This window comes from Diabrotica virgifera, chromosome 5, assembly GCF_917563875.1.
Source record: "Diabrotica virgifera virgifera chromosome 5, PGI_DIABVI_V3a".
Taxonomy (NCBI): Eukaryota; Metazoa; Arthropoda; class Insecta; order Coleoptera; family Chrysomelidae; genus Diabrotica; species Diabrotica virgifera.
Window position 1 is genome coordinate 49678484 of NC_065447.1, and position 26010 is coordinate 49704493.

A 26010-nucleotide genomic window follows, 5' to 3' on the forward strand; every position below is an offset into this window, starting at 1 on the left:
TTAAACTCAGTGTTACCATGTTAAAATGGAACTGGGCTGGACACATATAAAGAATGGAAGACAACCGTTGGACGAAGCGAATTCTCGAATGGCGAAGTAGAAGCAAAGAAGTACAAGAAAACAAATAAAAATCCAGTCATCTCTAAAGTCCTAACAGCTATAATGATTGTCAACCTCCATATGCCTCCGTCACGAAGATGACACTTAAAGAAGCTATGATAAATTAATTATTCATGGAATGCCCAGAACTCGTTATAGCCCAGTAAATGAACGGAAAATACGGCGATACCGTGTAATTTTCAGGGGCAACTGCGAAAATGCATGAACTTGCAACTTGCATGAAAATTTGGATTTAGGTTCTACTTACCCTCCACTTCAAAGTTGAATTTGTGCCGTTGGTTGCTATTACTTGGGGAGTAACAGTCACCTTTTCTCCCGGGTGAAAAAACATTCCCGGAACAAAGCCCATTTAAAATAAGCCCGGAAATGGATAAATTGACTAATTCTAAACAACTTTCGTTCTATAGAGTTTTTTATGTAATTCAATACTTTTCGAGTTATTTGTGATTGAAAATGTTTATTTTTCTACAAAAAACTACGTTTTCGGACGGTTTTTCGCAAATAACTAAAAAGTAAACATTTTATCGAAAAAAATATCCTTAGCAAAAGTGTAGCTTATAAAAATCCCAAAAAAATGGTGTATCAGTATAGTCTATCAATCAAATAAAAACAAAGTTGCAGCTCATGCAAAATACGTTTTTATTCGTCCAATTCCAAATCAAATATTTCATCGTGAAATTATCAGAAAATAAAGCACTTTTCGGGAAAACCCCATTTAAATTTTTTTAAAACTGCCTTTATTATTATTTTTTAAAAAAGTGTTTAAAAAATTATTTATTTTAATTGTTCATAAAAGTTTCTAGCATTAAAAATAAGCGTATTACGCTCAAAATAAAGCAGGCCCCATTTTTTTTTGGTAAAAAATCATGAAAATCTCCCCAAATGTTTTTAGCTCCCCAAATGAAATTAACCGTTACCGCTTTACAAACAATTTACTTTACTTATCTATTTTTTATATGATCTGTCAGTTTCACCGGTTTAAATGCTTATTTTTGAAAGGGTTATAGTTGAAAGGGCTTGAACGAGTCACTAAACACGAGTGTATGCAAACTTTGAACAGCCATATCTTAACCAATTTTTGTCTTACAGGAAAACAAAATGAAACTAGCATATTTATAACAGCAAAACCTACATTTTTTTATTCTTTGACATTTTTCGTATCACTAATAATTTTTAAGTTATTTTGAAAAAATTAAATTTTCCAAAATTTTTAGGAAAATTTTTTAACTTTTTAATTTTTTATTTAAAAATAAAACCAAATATTTTCAACAACAAGCACTTCAAACCGGTCAAACTTACAGATCATAATATAAACAATATACATACATACATTTAAAGTAAGTGGTAAAGCGGTAACGATTAATTTTATTTATGGTGCTAAATAAAGCGAGATTTTCACGATTTTTTTTTTACTAAAAAAAGGGGCCAACTATTTTTAAGCGTAACTCGTTTATTTTTGATGCTAGAAACTTTTGTAAAAAATAAAAACAAAGCTTTTTTAAACACTTAAAAAAATGTTAATAAGTTTTTGCTTATTTTGCTAAAATTGCTTAATTTTTCGGTGATTTCACGTTGAAATATTCGATTTGAAATTAGACGAATAAGAACGTGTTTTCCATGAGCTACCTACAACTTTGCGTTTATTCTGTTTATAGGCTTTATTTATACACAATTTTATTTAGTTTTTTTTATAAGCTACACTTTTGCCAAGAATATTTTTTTCAATAGAATATTTGCTTTTTGAGTTATTTGCGAAAAACCGTCTGAAAACGTAGTTTTTTTGTCGAAAAATAAACATTTTCAATCGCAAATAACTCGACAAGTATTGACTTACATAAAAAACTCTATAGAATGAAAGTTGCTTATAATGAGTCAGCTTATCCATTTCCGGGCTTATTTTAAACACGCGGTTTTTGACCCCCCGAGAAGGGGTGGTAAATCAAAATTTTCATGCAATTCGGAGTTGCCCCTGAAAATTACACTCCAAAACGGCCATTTACTGGGCTATTAATATCCTTTTTACAATTCAGGGGAGATTTAAGAAGAAAAAACAATTTTTATTCTAACGAAGTACAAAAAAATCGAAGAAGTACCACAAAAGTAATTTTTATTCTATCTCTTCAAAACATTGAAAACTTTTTGTGTTCATATTTTTGTGCTAAGGGTATTTAGGATCATTCGAACTATTTTTGGTTATAAAATGTGTGGTTTAATTTACAACTCATCTTTTTGTGGCACCGTGTATATTGCTCAGCTTTGAACACAACACAATTTAAGCAGCAGTTAATAAGCGTATTAGTAATGGGAGTAACAGAAAAGTATATTTATCTGGTAATTTTTGAATTTTAAAATGGACGTTTTCCTTTGAAAATTGTTAAAAAATCTTTGTTCATAAAATAATTAAATTTTTTCATGACAGAATGTAAGTTTACCGCTGAATATTTCACACCTACTAAGCTTCAACACCAAAACTATTAATGATATTATCATACAATTTCTTAAAGATTCTAAAATAAAAATTTAATATGGCATCTGTGGCAAAAAGTTTATCTAATGTCATTTCCTCTTTGTGAACACACACATTGTTTATGACAATACTAGTCTCAAATAGTTACCAGATAAAACAGAGGCACACAAAAACATGCACAAGATATAATTCATAAGAATATAAAAAGTATATAAAACTCACTGATTGCATTTAAGAGCGTAGGCGCAAAATTTCGCGCCAATGTGTTTTAAATGCATTCATTTTTTTCGAATCCTGAGAAAAGCTAATAAGTATCTTTGAAAACTTTTAACGCAGAATGAAAGATTACATTATTACCGAGGGCCGAAAGTTCCTTATAGTCCAGGGCGCATCTGTTTTGAGATGGACGCAGAGGTGACTCAATTTTTTTTGCAGAAATTGCTTGAAAATAGATCAAATAATAATATTTAAGTTATCCTCCCTCTCAAAAAGGTCCGGAACATTGTTTAAATAATCAAAATGTCAAAAAATGAAGGAAAAATTCGATTTTTTTCTTCGTTTTTTGATTATAACTTTAAAAGTATTCATTTACGAGAAAAGTTGTACTAACGTAAAAGTTGCGTAATTAAATTTCCTACAACATACAATTGGTTAAAAATTTTAAAAAATAGTCACCCTAGTTGCAAAATAGCATTAATTGCGAAAAAACCATACAAAAACAAGTATGTATTTGCATTTTACGTTTTTCAACCATTTATGCTACACTTAGGACCTTCACATTTCACCCAGAAAAACTTTATGATACAGTAAAACAATACTGTAAATTTCATTATGATCGGTGCAATAGATTATGCAAAATAAATTTTGCAATCCAGCTTCCGCAAAAAAAATTCATTTTTTTAAAATGTTATAGGACTGAAAATAAAGCAGGTAGCAGGTTGAAATTTTTTTTGCTTATAGAAGTGTACTGTACCTTTCATTTGAAATTTGAAAAATTAACATCGATTAATTACCACGGCGTCAGGAAATGTTTTAAATAAACATTAATTTTTGGTGCTATGCGCAGGACAGCGATGTTCGATTCACACAAGTTGATTTCCACCAAAATTTCTTCCAATCTTTATCTAATATATTATTTTCTTACTCTATATTTTGTTGTATTTTAATATTTGAATTCCACAAAAATCAAACTAATTTTATTATTGTTTGTGAAATATTGTTTAAACAATTGCAAAGTTCTTGCTAAAAAATGTGTTATTTCAAACGCGAGTATGTGTTTTTTTTAGCAATAAACAAATTTATTTATTTATATCGAAATGTAATAAAAATTAAAATGTATCAATTATTATCAAGGGTCATTGGAATGCTCAATCAGAGCAAACTATCCGCTGTCCTGCGCGTAGCACCAATAACACTGGGGAACACATTTTTTGTTGAGTTAGATCTGACACTTGTTTTTCACTAATTTTTGGCGTCTGAATCTGAGAATAACCTCAGATTTTCTCTATCACGTCAACTTTTTAAACTACAGGATATCCTCAAAAATCATAAAAATCATGCATATAAAGGAAAATAAAATAAAAATCAGTTTACAATACAGTTTACAAATCATTTAATTAAGTTAAATCGATTTCTTACAAATAAAATTGTTTAATAATGCACATTACTTACAAATTAAGAAAAAAAATTGCGTTTATGGCTTTTTCTGGTGTGTTCAGTTTGTGTACATTCGCGCTTGATGCTCCAAAAATAGTCAGACATCATATGTACATCCCATCTACCTTGGTACCGTGCTTCCATGATGCAACAGAACCAAGTAAATTTCCATTATGGAGGAGAACACATTTCAAGCTCCGTTTTGAGTTATCTATAAACAGTCTCGAGTCAGATGCGTTATAGTTTGAAATTCCCAATTCTTCCATTAAACCACTTACATTATGGCAAAACACAAATCCACCTTCACTTTGAAAATATTGCAGAAATGCCCTTTTTCGTGTTCAAAAATAGGATACCTTAGCTCCCTTTTCAAGCAAGTTTTTCTCATTTAGTCGTGATGCTAAGAGCTCTGAAGCTTTTTTGGATAGTCCCAAATCTCGTACCAAATCATTTAGCTCTTGTTGTTTGAATCCCTTACGTACAGAGTCATCTTCAATTTCGAAATCTTCATCGTTGGAGTCGCTTTCATCTGCACCATATCCGTATTCCTCTTCTTCCAAAGAGGGAAATTCATTGAAAACTGGCACAGGGTTTTCGGCTGAATACGGCACTGGGCGTACAGCTGACAGTAAACTAGGATACTCTATTTTACATTTGTTTTTCTTCTTATATCCTGATTTCACTATACAAAAGTAACAATCACTAGAATGATCTTTGGGCTCACGCCAAATCATAGGTATAATAAATGGAAGTTAAGCACGTTCTCCCTTGGTCCACATCCGTAAACCCGGAAATGCACTTTATGAGCTGCCCATACTTTATCTTGATCACCAAGTTTCACTTTAAAATAGGCAAAATATGCTTGTCTGACAAATGTACTAATGTTTGTCCTTTGACTGGGAATGGTAAAACTGCCACATATATAACAAAACGAATCGGGGTTGTTTTCGCACTTACGACGTATAGGAGCAGAGGTAACCATGAGGAAACGTTTCAGTTCAAACACACTAAGCAGTTCTATACACTTCAGTAACAAAATACTAAATACTGCTAACCGACACACAACGTTTTACCACAGTATAACAGACATAACTGAATTTAACAGGCAAGTCTAGACAAATTGCAGTTATCAGAGCGTCATTACTCCCACCAGGCGCTCCACCCCCATAGAAAAAGAACGTGACGTGATAGAAGAAAACTAAAAACAGTTTTGAAATCAGCATACCTAATTCTATAGAAAACAGCTAAAAAATCTAACTCAACAGAAATTAAGGTTCAAATTGTTCCCCAGTGTAATTAATGTTTATTTAAAAAAATTCCCGACGCCGTGGTGTTAATCGATTTTAATTTTGCAAAATTGCAAATGAAAGGTACAGTACACTTCTATACGCAAGAAAAATGTCAACTTGCTATCTACTTTATTTTCAGTCCTGTAACATTTTGAAAAAATGAATTTTTTTTTGCGAAAGCTGGATTGCAAAATTTATTGAACCGATCTTAATGAAATTATCAGTGTTGTTTTACTGTATCATAAAGTCTTTCTGGGTGAAATATGAAGGTCCTAAGTGTAGCATAAATTGTTGAAAAACGTAAAATGCGAATACTTGTTTTTGTATGTTTTTTTCGCAATTATTGCTATTTTGCAACAAGGGTGACTATTTTTTAAATTCTTAACCAATTCTATATTATAGGAAATTTAATTACGCAACTTTTATGTTAGTACAACTTTTCTCGGAAATAAATACTTTTAAAGTTATAATCAAAAAACGAAGAAAAAAATCGAATTTTTCCTTAATTTTTGACATTTTGATTACTTAAACAATGTTCCGGACCTTTTTGAGAGGGAGGATAACTTAAATATTATTATTTATTTATTTTTAAGCAATTTCTGCAAAAGAATTTGAGTCACCTCTCAACGTCCAAATGTACTAATATTTTTACAGATGCGCCCTGGTCTATAGAATAACCAAAAAGTTTCATTTGAATGAGATAATTGAAATTAAAAATCACACTAAAGTTTCCCCTTTTTTTCACCCCTGTAACTTATTAAAATACACATTATAGAAGTTTTCAAAGACTTTCGGCCCTCGGTAATAATGCAATCTTTCATTCTGCGTTTAAATTTTTCAAAAATACTTATTAGTTTTCTCAGGATTTGAAAAAATGTATGCACTTAAACACATTGGCGCAAATTTTGCGCCTACTGCTTATAAAAATCTAAAATATCACCTAAGACGGGACTAACACAGATTTGAGGTAAAGCATGTTAGCATAGAATCAAGTTTGGTGAAAAGGACAAAAAAAAAAAGAAGAAATATCTTCAACTTATGTAATTTAAATAGGTATATTTTTGTAGATTTTTAAATAACTTATTTCGTCGGCTTACTGCCAAAACCAACTAACTCCACTTTTTAAAGTTTTGAGGAATCGACGTTTTAAACTTTAATTTGAAATGAAAAATCGTTTGAATTTAAAAATGATTTAATGACTGAAAAATATTAAAGTAAATAACATTATAAACGAAACATTTTGTTAAAAAATTATTAAAATGAAGTGAAAGTTAAAAAAAAGTACAAAAAACATTTTTTTTTCGGCACTTGTCGGGTTTTGGCTGTACAAAGTTGTCAACTTCTAGGTAACTTTGAACATCACTGTCCTCCAAATCAGGCACTTGTCTTGTTTTGGCAGAACTAGAATATTGTAAATGATAAAATACTATTTTATTTAAACAGAGATGTACAGACAACTGCACGTATCTGTTTTTGGCTGAATAAAAGTGTCATCATTGGAATTAGTTGTTTTGAGACCCTTCTGTTTCCCACATTTAAAATCTGCTTTGAAGTGTCTGGTTTCATCAGTACATTCTTTGATAATTATTAAGTACAAAGGCGTACTTAACTCAGAATCGACAAAAAGTGGAGTTAGTTGGTTTTGGCAGTAAGCCGACGATTTGTTGAAACGAGAAATAAATCACTTATCAGTTAAAGATTTATTTACTAGGACCAATGAGAATAATAATTAAAAAAGAAAAACTGCAAATGTTACAAATTCTCGATAATGCTATTTGCTTCTGTGATAGACCAAGAGACAGCACTAAAAAATCTCTTTGAATTTACTAAAGATAGATTTTTCACAGTTGATTACTGTGAGTGCGTAGAGAAACATACTGCGGTCGGTCAAGCGAAACGTAGAACAGGGGTTACTGAGAGGGTATCAAAGTTGCTTTCCTAAGAAGGTAATTAAATCCATTTACTAAGGCTGAAAATCAGTACACACATTCTAAATTAAAAATAAATAAAAGTTATTATAGTCGGTCAGCTGTATGACGGGACAGAGCCGGTCGGTCGGCCTCAATAGTTGATTGAGGAAATGAAGCATTTTGGCTCGCAATTTTTTCGCCCAGCATGGATTTACTTGAAATTTTCACAGAAGGTAGGGAATAGTCTAAGGATCATTTTCTATATCATGCCGCTATCATCATATTTATTACATTTTAACCATGCAATTCGATAGAAAAAGTAATTCTAAGAAAAAAATGTTTTTTACATTTTCTTCGTAAAACAATAATTTTCGAGTTATTCGCGCTTGAAAATGACAGTTTTTCGACGAAAAAATTGACTTTTAGAGGGTTTTTTGAGAATATGTACCTCGAAAAATATTCTATATATTTTTGGCGATAAAAAGTTTTTTCAAAAATGATTTTGTAGGATTTTTAAAGAGCTATAAGACTGTGTAAATTAAATTCCGTAAGATCCCTTAGTTTTTAATTGTGGCGGGTTTAAAGGGCTCGAATAAGGGAGTGTTTGCTGGTAAATACAGGTTTTAAACAGTTATATCTGGCTAACTATTCACTGTAATGGAAATCTATGCACAGTATCTTCAGTATTTTCGGAGATAATTTGAAGTAAAAGGTGAAAAATACCAAATAGCAAAAAATCAATTTTTCTTTAAACTCCAACTTTTCCAAAATTAGGCATTTTATATAGGTCAAACTCCTTGAGTGTATTGATAATATAAATATAAAAGGAACTAGTGAAAGGTGAAGACCAATTTTGATTTAGGAAGGTAGTTAGGGGGTTGTTTTCACTGATTTTTTCGTAGAGAACAGCAGGTACCGACATTTTTTGATTATAAGTCGCTTAATTTTCATGCTAGAAACTTTTTATTATTATTTTTTAAGGTCTAACTGTATACTTGGAAAAAGATTATTTAAGTTTTCCTCGAAAAATGCAAATTTTTCCCATTATTTGGCTTTGAATATTTCAAATTATGCATTTGACGAAAAAAGCTAACCTTTAACATGCCGTATCTCGGTTTGTATTGGTCTTAAAGATATTATTGGAAAATAATTTCGTTTGTGTTAGTAAAAGATACAATTTTGATATCTACCGTTTTTTTGATTAAATGCATATTTTTCGAGGTATTCTCAAAAAAACCTCTAAAAAAGTCGATTTTTTCGTCGAAAAACTGTAATTTTCAAGCGCGAATAACTCGAAAAATATTAGTTTTACGAAACATGTTTTTCTTAGAATCACTTCTTCCACCGAATTAGATAGATAAAATGTAATAAAAAAATTCCCCCCCCCCCCCCGAGATGGGGTGGCAACCACGCCCAAGGTTTTAGCGTATGATAGCGGCATGATATAGAAAATGATCCTTGGACTATTCCCTACCTTCTGTGAAAATTTCAAGTAAATCCATGTTGGACGAAAAAATTGCGAGCCAAAATGCTTCATTTCCTCAATCAACTATTGGGCCCGACCGACCGGCTCTGTCCCGTCATACAGCTGACCGACTATAATAACTTTTATTTATATTTAATTTAGAATATGTGTACTGATTTTCAGCCTTAGTAAATGGATTTAATTACCTTCGTAGGAAAGCAACTTTGATACCCTCTCAGTAACCCCTGTTCTACGTTTCGCTTGACCGACCGCAGTATGTTTCTCTACACACTCACAGTAATCAACTGTGAAAAATCTAGCTTTAGTAAATTCAAAGAGATTTTTCAGCGCTGCCTCTCCGTCTATGATGAATCTAGGTTTTGTTTGGGTGGCTCTGATGGGCGCATAAGGGTAAGACGTTTTCAAGGTGAGAGACGAAATATAGGTGAGACTTGGCTATTGAACGCCATACAGCAAGACAACCAAGCATTCTGGTACAGACATTACAGATTATTTGACAGCTCGACGATATATTGGTGGAGTACTGCAACCAGTGTTAAATCCCTATCTACAAACTAGGATAACGCAAGAACTTATATTGACCGTGAAACCATGGAGTTCATACAAGAGTCTGGTATAGACACTTTGGAGTGGCCATCAAGGTCAGGTGATTTGTCACCCATCGAATGTGTGGAATATGGTAGGTCGAAACCTTAATCGATTGCCACGTCCTCCAGCAAATAGACCACTTAAATCGATCAATACCCCATAGAGTAACTGACTGTATAGAAAATCAAGGAGGAGCCACAAATTATCAATTTTTTACGAAATTTGTATATAATGTTATCAAATAATAAGAATATTATAATGTATACTTCCATAAATAAATATTTAAAAAAATATTTGTCTAGGTGTTACATTTTTGTATTTTTTGCCATCAGTATATTAATTATTAAGATTATTTTATAGATCTAATGCTTGAAATGATTCACTGATAAAATATAAGTTCTTATGAATTATTCGTATCATCTAAGATGCTGTACAATGTATCTGCTTTGAAAATACTGATTAAAATCATTATTACTGTTGGTTGACGTGTTTAACATCGACAGTACTTAAAAAACAGATACGTGCTTACATAAAGACACAAGAGACAAGTATATACCTGTTCAGAGGCAGACAAGAGACACTTAATGGCAGCTGAACGTTTGATTTGTTCAGCGTCAGCATGCACATGTCTCCACCAATCAGATGAGGACCTGTGCGATCCTAAATAACCTCTGTTGTATCTTCTCACGTCCTAACAAGCAAACGAAGAATGGTTGAAACGTTTGAATCAGTGAAGCGTAATATGTAGTTATAAGTGCATACAGTTATATACAGTTAATATTATAATAAAACATGTTGTTATGTTGTTTTTTAATTTTATAAAGATTTACATGGTTAAAAGGACTTGTTTAATATGGAAACTAATGTAAAACGGGGTATTATTTAACCCAATAAACATGTTGATAAAAAATACATTACAATTGAATTAATTAGAAAGGTCTCTTATTCGAAATATCATTTTGACTATTATACAAATTAGCACAGTCTCCCTGATAAAGATGAATAAAGTGTAACGACTTAAAAGACCAGCTATTATTTAATTTTATTGTCTACAAACATACACCAAGTGGCGGACTAAACATAGCTCAGTAGCTAGGAAGTGACTAATAATTTTTTTGGCTATATCTATACAGAGGCTGCTTCTCTGTGTTTTGTATCATTAATAGACCTGGATCCCGCGTAAGAAAGAAAAGTTGATTAATAGCAAGCTGAAAATTTGTTAATAGCTTAACGGTGTCTAGTCGGACAAACTTTGATGCACGGGAACACTGGAACAGGGGAAGTTTTAACTGTGGAGCATGATAAACGTGTCGTCCTGACAAGTTTATGATTGTGAAAAATAGCAAGTTGTTTTTAAATTTATTCGATAGCCAACGTTATGTAATATATGAGAAAATGTTTGTCCGACAAAAATGTTGGGCATTTTAACGAGTCCGACACGTAGAACATGTCACATCACAGGAATTATGTTGGTGATGAATAGCAGTCTGATTTTTGCATGAGAGTTTAATGAAAGGTTAAAAAAGCAATTGGAAGTTCTGTCCGACAAAATTAATGGGAAGTTTTCGTAGTCGGACATTCTAAACAGGTAAGATATAGACAAAAATGCTGGTGATAAATAGCTTTCCGACAAAGACGAAATTTAATTAAGTAAATTATTCCTTACCAAGAATGACTATTGTCGGAAAAAAATAAGGGGTAGATTTTGTAGTCGGACAATTTAAAAAAATAATTTTTGAAATTTCAATAAGGGGTGATTATTCTATGTCAAAAGTACCTGCAATCAATTACAATCGATATCTTTCGATTTATCTCAACATCATTTAGATACCTCACTGTAATACATTTATAGTAGATCAGGCAAATTATATTATGGATTGAGTGGTCTAGCTATCTTTGTCTGCCACATGCGCGGGATCGCTTGGTTAAAAGAGGTAGATAGACCACCTATCGACTTTTTGCACTGTATTCCCTGTCTACCCTTATGTCTATGAATATATTTCCATTTAAGAAAAACTGTCACTTTTGACAATAATTCATAATAAATTGCAATCGTAACTTCAAATTTAAACTAATCGATTTATTTTGGCAGCAAATTATTTCTAGCCATGTGACATATTAATTACATTATTATTTCATTTGTAGAAAGTTGAGAAAAATTACGTGATACCATTTTAGTAATAATTTATTTAGGTACCCTTTTTCAATCAACCAAAGTATTATAGCACGAAGAATGATATTCAATAGAATTTTCACAATTATCTGGCAACTGAATATAATTGAATTGATGACTAAGTATTTTACTAACTTTGTAAAATGTTCGAAAATTACTCAAAAATGTTCCGTTGAATGGTTTCACTTTTGATTTGGCCACTTAAAATTTAAACTGTTTACACTCAAAAATAGACACAAAAACACTCCATAGTTAATATAAAATTTAATTTCCAACACACGTCGCAAACAGAAACTCAGAGACCATGTACTTTCAAATACTACTTTGTATAGCACAAAGTGTCACACTGACAAATGCAGCCTTCTAATACATACTTCTATTAATAAGCATAATGTGTCATCTTTACGTCTATTCTTATAAGCACCAAAGTTTAAGACTCTTCACATTTTTCAATGTCGTTTACAAGGTTAATATTTGAGTATGGAAAAAAATGTAAACAACGTTTTTTGTAGCAAATTTTCCGTACTTTCTGATGCGTCTAATTAGAAAACCCTAAGAAATTGCTTTCACATGTTCTTTCACATTTTTTATTGTCATTTTAAGAATATCTAGAACAAACTCCACCCAAAAAATAATTGTTTTGCAATATATACATGCACTGATACTTACCTTACTGTTTTTGGAGTGTGCATGCAAATATGTGAATATATGCATATATATGCACATGCAAATATGTGAATATAAATAATAATATACAACTAAAATAGCTTTATCAATATGTGACTAAGTCATTCTGAAAAAATGTTTTTTATTTATTTCCTTCGACTTGCCCAAACTTTTTGTCCGACATATAACTTTTTGCGTCACAAAATATAATTTGTACATAAACAAATCAAAATTAGCTTGCTATTTATCACAAACATTTTTGTCTATATCTTACATGTTTAGAATGTCCGACTAGGAAAATTTCCCATTAATTTTGTCCGACAGAACTTCCAATTGCTTTTTTAACCTTTCATTAAACTCTCATGCAAAAATCAGACTGCTATTCATCACCAACATAGTTCCTGTGATGTGACATGTTCTACGTGTCGGACTCGTTAAAATGCCCAACCTTTTTGTCGGACAAACATTTTTTCATATATTATATAACGTTGGCTATTGAATAAACTTAAAAACAACTTGCTATTTTTCACCATCATAAACCTGTCAGGACGACACGTTTACTATGTTGCACCGTTAAAACTTCCCCTGTTCCAGTGTTCCCGTGCATCAATGTTTGTCCGACTAGACACCGTTAAGCTATTAACAAATTTTCAGCTTGCTATTAATCAACTTTTTTCTCTTACGCGGGATCCAGGTCTATAACTCTAAATGTGCTGCACTAGAACATTAGGTACTCTCGGTAATTAGCACATTGTCTTTCAAGATACGAGCTTAAACTTTCAGGTTTTTTCTTTATAGTGGGAATCGAATCTCTCTCCTCATTCTTTGAGCCCTTATCAGAGCGTGGTGACGATCCAAATATTGTTAGCTTGCTGTCAACATTGGGTGCGATCCTGTGGCAGATGGACAACTTCATGTAGGGTCATTTGGTCTGACCATCGTATTAAAGAGCTTCCACTTGGTCTTCGACCTTCTACCTTTATAAACGAGCGGAACACCCAAAAAAACCGCTTATTTCTCGAGATACTGACCACGGAGAGGCGAATGACCAATTTTAGTCATACTGTATGTTTTTGATGGTGCTAAAAACAAAAATGAGGTTTATTTTGAATTTCATGTGGGGAAACATTGTCAAAATCGCAATTTTAGCCCAAAAAAAAATTAAAATCACGTTTCTTTTGCGTTTACCTCGCTACAACTCTATTCCATTTTAATATTTTTTTCTGAAATTTTTACAGTATATAGCTCTAACATTTCTGAAGACAACGGTACCTGTTTCAAGCTTTTATTCTTATCCTGATAAAGGTTACGAATTTTTCAAAGGAAAAGGTGCGGATTTGTGCATTGCAAAGTTTAATCGCAAAAGTTGTATGACGAAGTTTAAAATTTAGCTTCTTAATCACGTTTATGTTAAAATAGAGAGTACATAGTACAAGTTTTCTGGTATTGCAATGACTGGGAGAATTGCAATGACTGACAAAATTTGAAATATAGATTTTAAATCAAATTCAAAAATAAAACATGAGTACAAGGAAGTTTTCTGGAAAGTTTTGGATCAAAATGTTTTATAGGAAACAAATGGTGCAACTTTTAACATCTATGTACGTTACAAATCCCCAAAATAACGCTAATTTTTCGAGATACTGATTAGTGATGTAACGAATGTCATTTTTTTAACATTCGCGAATACGAATGCGAATGCGAATATCTGCTACCGACATTCGCGAATGCGGATGCGAATGCGAATATTCTGTTTTTATTATTATTTGTTTAAATTTTTGTAATGTTTCCTAAATTTATAATGAAAAGTTAATTGATATTTAGTGTAAATCAATCTGAATCTTAAGCTTTATTACATAATACCAAATAATAAAAAAAAAGTGAAGGCTGATCATGTGATTAGGATACAAGATTAACTTCTATCTATTACTATCTGACAAACGAGTCCTGGCGGCTGACCTTGCCCGAAAATACACAGCGATAAATGCACAATACGACAAGGTCACGTGCCAGGTCTCGCTTGTTCGATAGTATCTATCTATTGCCCTTCATTTGTCCAAAGTTGAATGTATGCCTCCCTCTTATTTTTCCACTCTTCTTGGTTCAGTGCTAATGCTATCGATCTGGTCCCTGCGTATCTTTTTAGGTCATTCGACCATCTCGTCTGTGGTCTGCCCCTTCCTCTTTTGTAGTCCCAAGGTCTCCAGTGAGTTATCGCTTCATTCCACCTTGTGTCTCTTTGTCTGCTGTTGTGTCCTGCATATTTCCATTTGAGAGTAGCTGCATGTTTGAGGTTAAGTTACCTTTTCTTAATAAAAAAAGATGAGAAGTGGATAGATTTTGATTTTATTAACCTAATATTATCTTAAAATTATTTTTTTTCTGGTTTTCATATTCGCAAAAAATTCGCACAAATTTCGCGAATGCGGATGCGAATGCGAATATGCAAAAACATGCGAATATTCGCGAATGCGAATGCGAATACGAATATTCGTTACATCACTAATACTGATCATTGGTGGTGAATGGCTAGTTTTGGTCTTACTTTATGTTTTTGATGATGCTGAAAACGAAAATAAAGTTTATTTTGAATTTTAGGTGGGAGAACATTGTCAAAATGGCAATTTTGCCCTAAAAATAAAAAAAAAATTAAACCACGTTTTTCTTAAAATTAAAAGTTGCACCATATTTTTTCTATAACACATCTAGACCTAAAACTCCCCATAAAACTTCTTTGAACTCTATGGTTTAACATAAACGTAATAAAATAGATACATTTTAAATTTTGTCACTTAATTTTTGCGATTTAATTTTGCAGTTCACGAATCTGCACCTTTGATTTTTTTAAATTCGTAACTTTTACGAAGAAAAGACTGAAAGACTACAGTTGATTACATAGTCTTCACAAAGGTGAGAAATAAATGCTGTAGAAATTTCAGAAAAAAATATTAAAATGGAACAGAGTTGTAGCGAGTTAAACGTAAAAATTAGTGACTTCCCTTTTTTTTCATTTTTAGGGTAAAATTGCGATTTTGACAATGTTCCCTCACATAAAATTCAAAATAAACCTCTTTTTCATTGTCAGCACCATCTCAAACATAAAATAAGACCAAAATTAGCCATTCACCACCCATGGTCAGTATCTCGAAAAATAAGCGTTATTTTGAGGATGTATAACGTCTATATTAAAAGTTGCGTCATTTTTTTGTCTATTAAACATTTGTAAATAGAACTTTCCAGAAAACTTCTTTGTACTCGATGTTTTAACATAAACGTGATTAATAAGATAAATTTTAAATTTTGACACTCAACTTTTGCGATTAAACTTTGCAATTCACGAATCTTCACCTTGTACTTTAAAAAATTCTTAACTTTTACTAGAATAAGACTAAAATCTTAAAACAGATACCGTTGTCTTCAAAAAAGTGAGCAACATAATATAGTGTACACTGTACAAACCTTAGAAAAAAAAATATTAAAATGGACCAGAGTTGTAGCGAGTTACACACAAAAAAACGTGATTTCACTTTTTTTATTTTTATGGTAAAATTGCGATTTTGACAATATTCCCCCACCTAAAATTCAAAATAAATTTCTCATTTTCGTTTTCAGCACCGTCAAAAACATAATCTAAGACCAAAATTAGCCATTCACCACCCATGGTCAGTATCTCGAAAAATAACCGTTATATTGGGGATTTCTAATGTCGATAATAAAAGTTGTACTATTTTTTTTTCTATAAAACACGTTGATCTAAAATTTTCCAGAAAACTTCTTTGTACTCTCCATTTTAACATAAACGTGATTAAAAGGCTAAATTTTAAATTTCGTCACTCAACTTTTGCGATTAAACTTTGCAATACACAAATCCGCACCTTTTCCTTTGAAAAATTCATAACCTTTATCAGAATACGAATTAAAGCTTGAAACAGGTACCGTTGTCTTCAGAAATGTAAACGCAAAAAAATATGATTTTAATTTTATTCATCTTTACTGTAAAATTGCGATTTTGACAATGTTCCTCCACATGAAATTCAAAATAAAATCTCATTTTCGTTTTCGGCACCGTCAAAAACACACAGTATGAATAAAATTGGCCATTCACCTCTCCGTGGTCAGTACTGGTCATTTTGGGGGTGCCTGCCGCTAGCCTATTAGTTTACCTTACTACCAATAGTTCCATGTTCCCTGCTCTTTTGGCTATGTGGCCGAAGTAATTTAGGTATGGTCGGTGGACTTTTTAATAGCCTGTCTTAATGTCTATGCCATTAAAAAATATATAATTCTTCTGTAGACCCCCATTTCGAAGGCTTAGATCTTACTTCTTACGATTTTTTTGAGAGTCCATGTTTCAGCTGCGTATGAAGCATTGGAAAAAATAAGAGCATTATTTTTTAAGGGCAGACCAACCTAGGTTTAGTATTCCTTTTTCGGTCTTTCCATACATATTTTAATTAATTTGGCTGTTGCTGTTCTGGCCATTGCTAGTCTATTCTTGATTTATTCTTTGATATTGGGTTTACCCCTTTTCAAGTTTTATTCTTGATTTCTCAGGAGCCGACATTGTTGGTTATCAGTAGGACCAAATATACAAATCTGTCTAATACTTCGAAATTCGTCAGTTGGTGTATGTGCGGTATTATTTGGCCTGTCTACTATCATTATTGTTGTTCTTCCGGTATTGGTATAATAATATCGTATGGCATTTTTGCCGGGGAGATCCTTTCGGACAGTTCCGGCGCCATTTACATCTTTAACCGTGTTTCAAGTAACTAGTGCCGATGTACACTAGCCCAGCGGACCGACGGCTTTACGTGCTCTCCGAGGCTCGTGTCATTATTGGAAATGAAAATGGTTTGTCTTTGGCAGGGCTCGAACCCACGTGCACTGGCGTATGAGGCCAGCGAATATGCCGTTACTCCACGGCCTCTCACTGTTCTTCCGGTGTTGATCACAGTTGAGTCTTTGTAAAATGTTTTTTAAAGCTTAGCGTTCTATCGAATGTCCCACCTAGATACAGTTGGAAAAATGAAAGAATACCCATGAACGATCACATCAATCACTCATTTTGTATTTGCTGCCTTTTTCTACAAATAACAAACGTTTGTTATAGAAAAAGACAGCGAATACAAAATAAGTGATTGATGTGATCGTTCATGAGTATTCTTTAATTTTTCCGACTGTATTTTGGGTGTTTATGGCTGATGAGTCTATCTTCAAAGTGGACTTTTAATTGGTAATTGGCCAATGTGTTGTTGTCTGTATGTTGTTTTGGTGACTTTGAGGGTAACCTGGTCACGGTAAAGGCTAAAGAGTAGGGGGGCCAGCATCTATCCTTGCGGGAGGCCACTGTTTAGTTTTATTTGGGTATGAGTCTTATCGCCCATGATGACTTGGAAACTGTTGTTGCATAGCATAGCATTAATGACATCAGTGATTTTTCTGCATGGAATCGCTCGCATTTATTTATACAGTAAGAGCCACCGTACTAGACACATGGGTAGGTACCGAATTGATATGCTTATGGGCTAATCCGGTCCGTTCTCAGATGTGACTTTCATCCCTGTCATGTTATGTCCAGAAACTATTCAAAATAATTGTTTTTCGATACAAAAAATAAATTAGCTAATAGTATTATTACTCTGTTTTAAAATAACTTTATTCAGACACCAAGAATAGACTTTAAGGGCCGGTTGTTCGAACGCTAATCAAAACTGATCATTATCAAATATTTAATTACAATTATATTTGATTAAGCGTACTTCTGACAGATGTCGCATTTTGAGGTTATGTTGACTGATTTATTTTATTATTTTGGTGTTAATTTAAAATAAAACATAATTAAACTCTTTCTGATGTTAATTTCTTGTTTTTATTTACAAATCAATAATAATAATAAGCAATTTTTAATAATTTAAGAGCTGCGGCTATATTTTAATTACTGTTTTACCTACAATCAATAACTGATTAGTGTTTTACATGTATTTTTTATGTCGCGATTTGATTTCCATCAAGAAAATTGATTACAATAAATGATTGATTATAATCAACTTCTTGATTAGCGTTCGAACAACCGGCCCTAAAACTTTTACAACTTTAACAAAGTGACAACTGTAAACGTCAAAATTAGATCAGCTGGATTTAATACAGCTGATCTATTATTTGTCACCTTTCTATGTTAATATTTAGTTTCTATACATTTTCTGACGTTCTAAACGTCACTTGACATAAAAATAAACATTACAACAAGTGAAGGGTCCAGGACTGTAATAGCTCAATGTTACTATGTGTCTAGTATGGTGGCTCTTACTATACAGGGTGTCCCGAAAAGATTGGTCATAAATTATACCACAGGTTCTGGGGTCAAAAATAGGTTGATTGAACCTCACTTACCTATATACAATAGTGCACACAAAAAAAGTTACACCCCTTTGAAGTTACAAAATAAAAATCGATTTTTTTTCATATATCGAACACTCTTAAAGATTTTTTATTAGAAATGGACATGTGGCATTGTGGCAGCTTCATCTTAAAAAAAAATGACAGTGAAATTTGTGCACCCCATAAAAATTTTATGGGGTTTTGTTCCCTTAAACCCCCAAACTTTTGTGTACGTTCCACTTAAATTATTATTGTGGCACCTTTAGTTAAACACAATGTTTTTAAAACTTTTTTGCCTCTCAGTACTTTTTCGATAAGCCAGCGTTTATTGAAATATTTTGAGTATTTGTCGAATCCACCACATATTTGTATATGGTTAAGTACGATTATGGAGACCTGTTAATAATCGTGAAAATTTATTTATAATTTACATTTTTAGGTATATTTTGAAAAAGAAGCCACATCTCGATAAAAGGTGATTTATCAAAAAAAATACTAAGAGGCAAAAAGTTTTAAAAACACTGTGTTTAACTAATGGTACCACAATAATAGTTTCATTGGAACGTACACAAACATTTGGGGGGTTTAAAGGAACAACACCCCCATACAATTTTTATGTAAATATATTAAAAAAGAAGCCGCATCTCGATAAAAACTCGCTTATAGAAAAAATACTAAGAGGCAAAAAAGTTTTAAAAACGTTGTGTTTAACTAATGGTACCACAATAATGAATTAATTTGAACGTACACAAAAGTTTGGGGGGGTTTAAGGGAACAAAACCCCCATAAAATTTTTATGAGGTGGACAAATTTCACTATAATTTTATTTTAAGATGTTCCTGTCATAACAATGATACATGTCTATTTTCAAGAAAAAATCTCTAATAGTTTTCGATATATTGAAAAAAATCGATTTTTATTTTGTAACTTCAAAGGGCTGTAACTTTTTTTGTGAGCACATTTGTACTAAGGTAAGTTAGGTTCAATCGAACTGTTTTTGACCCCAGAATGTGTGGTATAATTTATGACCAATCTTTTCGGGACACCCTGTATATTACCCATTGTATTTACGTAGTATCGTACGCTACTGATAAATCTGCTGAATTTTAGTTGATTTTGAAAGCCTGGTTCTATATAGTTAGTCAGTCCTAGGACTTAGATTGTGCAGTTGCGGTTTGGTAGAAATCCTGCTTGTTCCACAGGTATATGTTGGGAATCTTATTTGGCTAATTCTATTATATAGCATTTTTTATATAAATTAATACGACCAATATTGTGTCAACAAAATTTTAAATAATAAATTCTTTCATTTTAGCCATAACTTTAAATGGCATGGAATAATTCCGGTAGTCATTAAGGCAAACGTTTATTTTAATAGAAAGTGTTAAAGTTTCCATAGGTGTTTTCTAATTTAAAAAATGTTTGTATCCTGTATAAATATGTATATAAGTGATTGATTTCTAACGACAAATTGATTATTATCTAGATCTAATTGTAAAGTACTTTTATCAATACCAATTATGAATGTTTGTATATGTTAAATACTATTTAGTATTTACCAATAATTATGATAATTATTGTTCAAATTTGTTTTGTGAAACATTCCAATTTTGCTAAAAGAGAAAGGGATTATCTTAACATCTTCTAAGAACAATAGCATCTAAAGGCTTTACTAGATAATTAACTAACTTACCAATAAAAAATTTTTACATTGTAAATCATAGAGCAATAAAGCTGACAGTGAATATTTCAATAGGCCACTATTACTGTATTACATTGTTGTATTTACATCTTGCACTTGTTAACTCTATTGAGTAAAACACCACTAAATTAAAAGTGCATTTTAGAGGTAACTATATAGTGTAATTGAAGGGGCCAGACGTAAAAGGGTTTAAGTGCAGTTTTGGTAGTTCTGAGACAATCAGCTTCAAAGTTGTTTGAGTTTTATAAATTCTAGGAGTCATTAAACTAAAATTTGTCTAGTTTACAATGTACTATAAAGTGATAAAAATATAAGGGCTTAATATATCCTTCCTTTTTTTCAATTATTAAAAAAATGTACTTGAATCGGTACATGGTGTTGATAAATGTTACTGGTAAAACGGTTCAAGTGCAGATGTTAACTACATATTACTAATCATTTTTGTTCCAGCTGTTATCCACAGTGTAACTACAACTGGCACGTTGCATAATACTTAATTAGTCTTCAAAATTGGTCACAAATCTAATATTTATTTACTTGAAATTAATCCTGTATTAACATGTGTTTACACATTACAAAATACTAAAAATAGTTTTGTGGTAAAAATGGTTCAGGCGCACTTAAACCCGTTTCTTACTATTTGTTTTTACATAATACTAAAAATAGTTTTGTGGTAAAACGGTTCAAGAGCACGTATAAACTTGTTTACTACCAAAGCAAACTGCAATTGTTTTCATTGAACAAAATGTAGGGCGAAATATGCTTAGATCAATTTACCACCTATAATACCATTTAGGTATGCCAATCTGTACTTACGTCAGAATTTGAAAAAAGTGCACTTAAACCCTTTTACTTCCAAGCCCCTGAATTAATAAATGCTTTCATAGAGCAACAGGCTGCGATAAGATACATAATTGTTCTAAAGTTCCAAAATTTCTCTTTGTAATTCTGATTTTAGTCCAGTTAAGAAAAGGACAATGTTACACTGACTAGCATAAAATGCGGGTCGGTAATTTATTTTAATATTTATTTGGCTGTACCTAATATAGCTTATCAAGTAATTGCTTGAGAAAAAGTTGTTTTGATTGGCATAAAAAGGACCTTCAACCCAAATACCCTAAATCCATTCATTATCAGCATAGTTTTTGTGGTTTTATCTTGTCATTGTTTTAGTGTATTATAACTCTAGTTGAACTTTAGAAGCTCGGTCAGCACGAAATAATGGTATGTTTCTTGAGTGTGCAATGAATATAGCGGCGCGGCGCACAGTGGTCGAAAATTCAAATTTAGGAGGACATCTAACAAAAACCCAACTTCTGAGAAACATACATTAATGATTATAATTGAAAAGTAAAATGCGTATCTTAGTCGGTTCCGAATAATTTATCTACTTCCTAGAAACCTTCTCAAGGTCAGGTAGTCGCAACGGGACTGCAAATACAAGTTTTGTTCAGTTACGCTTTATCGTTGTTTGCGAACGTTGTGTTCTTAAGTTGTTAAAAGTGTTAAAGAGTGTTTTTAATTTTTGTTTTTATTTTATCATGTCTGCTGGTTCTTCAGGTTAGTATTATTTGTAATGATCGTATATAAAAGTTTTTTATTCATAGTAAAATTGGATTTATTAGAAGCAGAGAAAAACAATAGTTATCTTTTTAATTGTTGAAATTTGATAGTCAAAAGAAAAAAAAGTTTATTTAGTTTTACTCTAATTTTTAATTATATTGTAGATTCATCATTTATCTTTTTATACACAAAATCTGTAGGGTCGGAGTGCATCGGAAGTTGTTTAATAATTTTTTTGTTTTCAGGTGTTCACCGAGACGTGACGAGGTTGAGTTTATTCGAACTTCTTTTAGATAATTCTTTGTTATCTCGGGCAACTACAGTTGCTTCAAGGAAAAAAATGCTTGACTATGTAAATCATAGAATACCAGACATTCCTGAAAAAGTCATTTTAAACAAAATTTCATGGTTTTCTAATAATCTCCTGGTTCGTTGGAAAGCTAGTGGGAAAAATAAGAAAAATTTTTTGAAGCAGAATGAGGACTGGCTGAATCATTCAATACATAATACTGTTGAACCACATCCAAGTGAATTTGTTTGTACAACTAAAAGAAAATTAAGGCCTATGAAAGGGTTTGATACACTAAGCACTAGATCCAAAAGGAGACGTACAAAAAAATTGGTGTTAAACCATAGCGTAGAAGAGCTTAATTTTGCATCAAGGACCAGTTTTATAAAATCAGGCAAAAGAAATTTGGCTTATGTTATAAAAAAAGCTACATTTTCCAGTCCTCGGTCGCTAAGAAGGTTAAAAAATGTGCGCGGATCAAAAAGTCCGGTGAAAAAATATACAGCTGAAGAAACCCTTGCTCTCATAGTTGATGCTAAATTGACCAAATCACAGTATTTAAAATTGAAAAAAAGTGCAAAGAATAATAATTGTGACTTATATCCTTCTTACGATGATGTACTAAAAGCAAAGAAAGAGTGTTACCCGGAAGGCATAAATGTAACAGAGACTAAGGGGGAGATTAAGTTACAATGTCTCCTTGATCACATTGTTCGTCGTTTAGCTGTTGTCCAGGAAGAAGTATTTTCTCAAGTTATAAGTGAAAAAGGTATTACAGTTTTTCACATGACTTATAAATGGGGGTTTGATGGAAGTTCAAATCATTCTATGTACAAACAGAAATTTCAGGAAAGTTGTGATTTAGTAGATTCAGACTTGCTGTTAACATCGATAGTGCCACTTAAGTTAACAACACAACAGTTTGAGTCAGAAGAGATTGTATGGCTTAATCCACGTTCATCATCTACTCGATTTTGTGTACCTATTAAATTCGAATTCATAAAAGAAACACATGATATAATAATGCGAGAAAATAATTATGTCGAGGAACAAATAGCTTCGCTCTTACCAACAATTGTAAATGTCCGAGAAGAAATTGTTACTGTCCAGCATACGTTATTAAAAACTATGTTGGATGGAAAAGTGGCCAATGCTCTAGCAGAAAATCCTTCCACACAGAGCTGCTATATTTGCAAAACTAAACCAAAAGATATGAACAATTTAAGGGCAGTTTTAAAAAAACCTTGCAATTTCTCTACTTTTCAGTATGGTCTGTCGACGCTGCATGCACATATTAGATTCTTTGAATGCATTTTGCATATTGCTTACCGACTAGATATAAAAACATGGCAGGTTAGAGGTGTCCAAAATAAAGCCATTTGTGAAGCAAAAAAGAAAGAAATAATATCAAAATTTCGGCAAGAAACTGGACTTCTCATAGATACAATTAAGCAAGGTAGTGGTAATACCAATGATGGTAACACTGCCAGAAAATTCTTCAAAGACCCTGAGAAATCCGCTCAAATTACAAATGTAGACGAAACTTTAATTAGGAGATTTGCAACCATTTTACAAGCCATATCATGTGGTTATCAATTAAATAGCGAAAATTTTAGAGAATATACTCTGAAAACTGCCGAACATTTTGTGAAATTATACGAATGGTATAAGATGCCAGCTAGTGTCCATAAAATATTAATACATGGAACTGACGTAATTGATACTCTTTTACTTCCGATTGGTCAGTTAAGCGAAGAAGCTTTAGAAGCAAGACATAAGGAGTGCCGTTATTATCGACAACATAACACACGCAAGATCGGAAGAAAAGAAAATATAGAAGACCTTCTTCATGCGTTATTATTATCTTCAGATATGGTTATTTCGCATTTAAGACCATTGCCGAAAAGAAAAGTAAATCATCTATCTAAAGAAGTTTTGGGCTTACTTCGTGCACCAGAAATTAGCCCTCAAACACCTTCAATGTCAGTAGAAGAAGAAAATTCGGATACTTCATTCTAGTGCCCCGAAAGTGACAATGACGTTTTTGAGTAATGTAAATTTTTATTAATAATTTTATTATTTTTTTTTGGACTCTAGATATGCAACTATTTTAAATTTGTTTATAATTCGCTATTACTTTGGGTTTTTTAATAATTGTATTTTATTTATTTTTGTTAGAATTCTGTGATTTATTTTAATTGATTATTGAAAACAAATTCCTAAGAAAAATAAAGAAAAAAGTTCCTTTTTATTGTAACTTATGCATTACCCTTATTGCGGCTGGCTAAATATAACATAATTATGAAACACCCTGTATAATTGAACGAGATTAATATTAACTATTTTCGTGATGTTATCTTAACAATTTGTGGCCGTGACTTGTTCTTAATAAATTGCCTTAAAAAAAATATCATACCGAATTCAACAAGTCCTCCTAAATTTGAATTTTCGACCACTGTGCGGCGGTACGAAGAGGCTAGTCACTAATCTGTCCATTCGAAAATCTGATTAAGAACGAAGCAGAACTACCAACATCTAGAATGACTTAATCTAAAGGGGATGAACGGCCATGGCAAAATCATCGCAGGTGCGCTTCGAAACAATCAATAAGTAAGAGACGTAAAATAAGCGAGTAGATGGTTAGGAGTCGACATTATGCTGCTGGATTATCTTATGCCGGATTTATACTTAGCTATTGTCACTGCTGCTGCCGCTGACGGAAATTTTGCCCGAAATACGATATCGACGCGAGTAAGGTGTTCACATCAGTTCCTCGCCAATGTCCTCACAACTCATTACCGAACGACTCACAAGAATGGAATGTGGCGACAGCATCGTCTTGCTCTCTTACTCACTTGCCGCTTTGCCGGCGGCAAGTGAGAGAGTGAGTAGTTGAATGTGAATGCTTACTCGCGCTCGCGCTGCCAGTCCTTTGACTTCCATCTCGAAAACCGACTTTTGAGGCATCGTAGTGCAATGGCAGTAGCATGAGCATGAGCAGCGCGAGTGAGCTATTTACACATTCACGCTGTCCACTTCCCTGTCCAACAGGACTGAGTATAAATGCGGTATTATCTTCTCAAACTAGAGATACGAGCTAGCCGCTTTCCTGTGAACATCGGATTGTCAGATTGGATTTGCACGTGAACACTTGACTCGGAACTTGGACAATAGCAGATTCGAGTCGTGTAGCAGATCGAAGGACATAAAGACGCATTATAGTGAATAAACAACGTGTAATTTATCTAGAGTTAAGTATTTTGGGGAGTAACGTTATTGGAAGACACGATTTTTCTAGATCAACATGCCACCGAGAGGCCCACAAATTAAGATTTCCAAATTATATACAGTCCGTACAATATAGATACCGTTGCACGTCATTATCTACGTCAGAGATCTAAGCTGACATTGTTGCCTAATTACAAAAAATTCTTGAATTCATTTTATCAAATATTCACATAATTATTGTGGAAGTGGATTATACAACAAAACAAATTAATATTCAAGGTAAATAAATAAACACATTAGAAATAAAAAACAAGAATTAAGTTAATAATCTTACGTTAAAGTAAATAATAAAAACAATAAATACAATAAAACATTAACTACATAGTTCTGATGGAAAATAAGCCACAATTTTACTAAAAAAATGATTTTATTAACGTTTCGACGCCCAAATCGGGTGCCGTTGTCAAAATACAAAAAATATTGATATGAGTT

At 32.4% G+C, this 26010-nt stretch overlaps 1 protein-coding gene across 3 annotated transcripts in view; it reads right to left on the bottom strand.

The window, feature by feature from the left end:
• Window positions 1-26010, bottom strand: part of LOC114341448 (uncharacterized) — a 148751-nt gene that overhangs the window by 77529 nt on the left and 45212 nt on the right. For 2 of the 3 annotated variants that reach the window (XR_007698444.1, XM_050652481.1), the window contains exon 4: window positions 10073-10207. The exons of the other annotated variant lie outside the window; for it this stretch is intronic. Coding sequence is in view for 1 of the 2 variants with exons in the window: in XM_050652481.1 (XP_050508438.1) it covers window positions 10073-10207 (135 nt within the window). In the remaining variant the exon portion in view is untranslated. The remainder of the gene's footprint in view (window positions 1-10072; window positions 10208-26010) is intronic. 3 annotated transcript variants of the gene reach the window in all.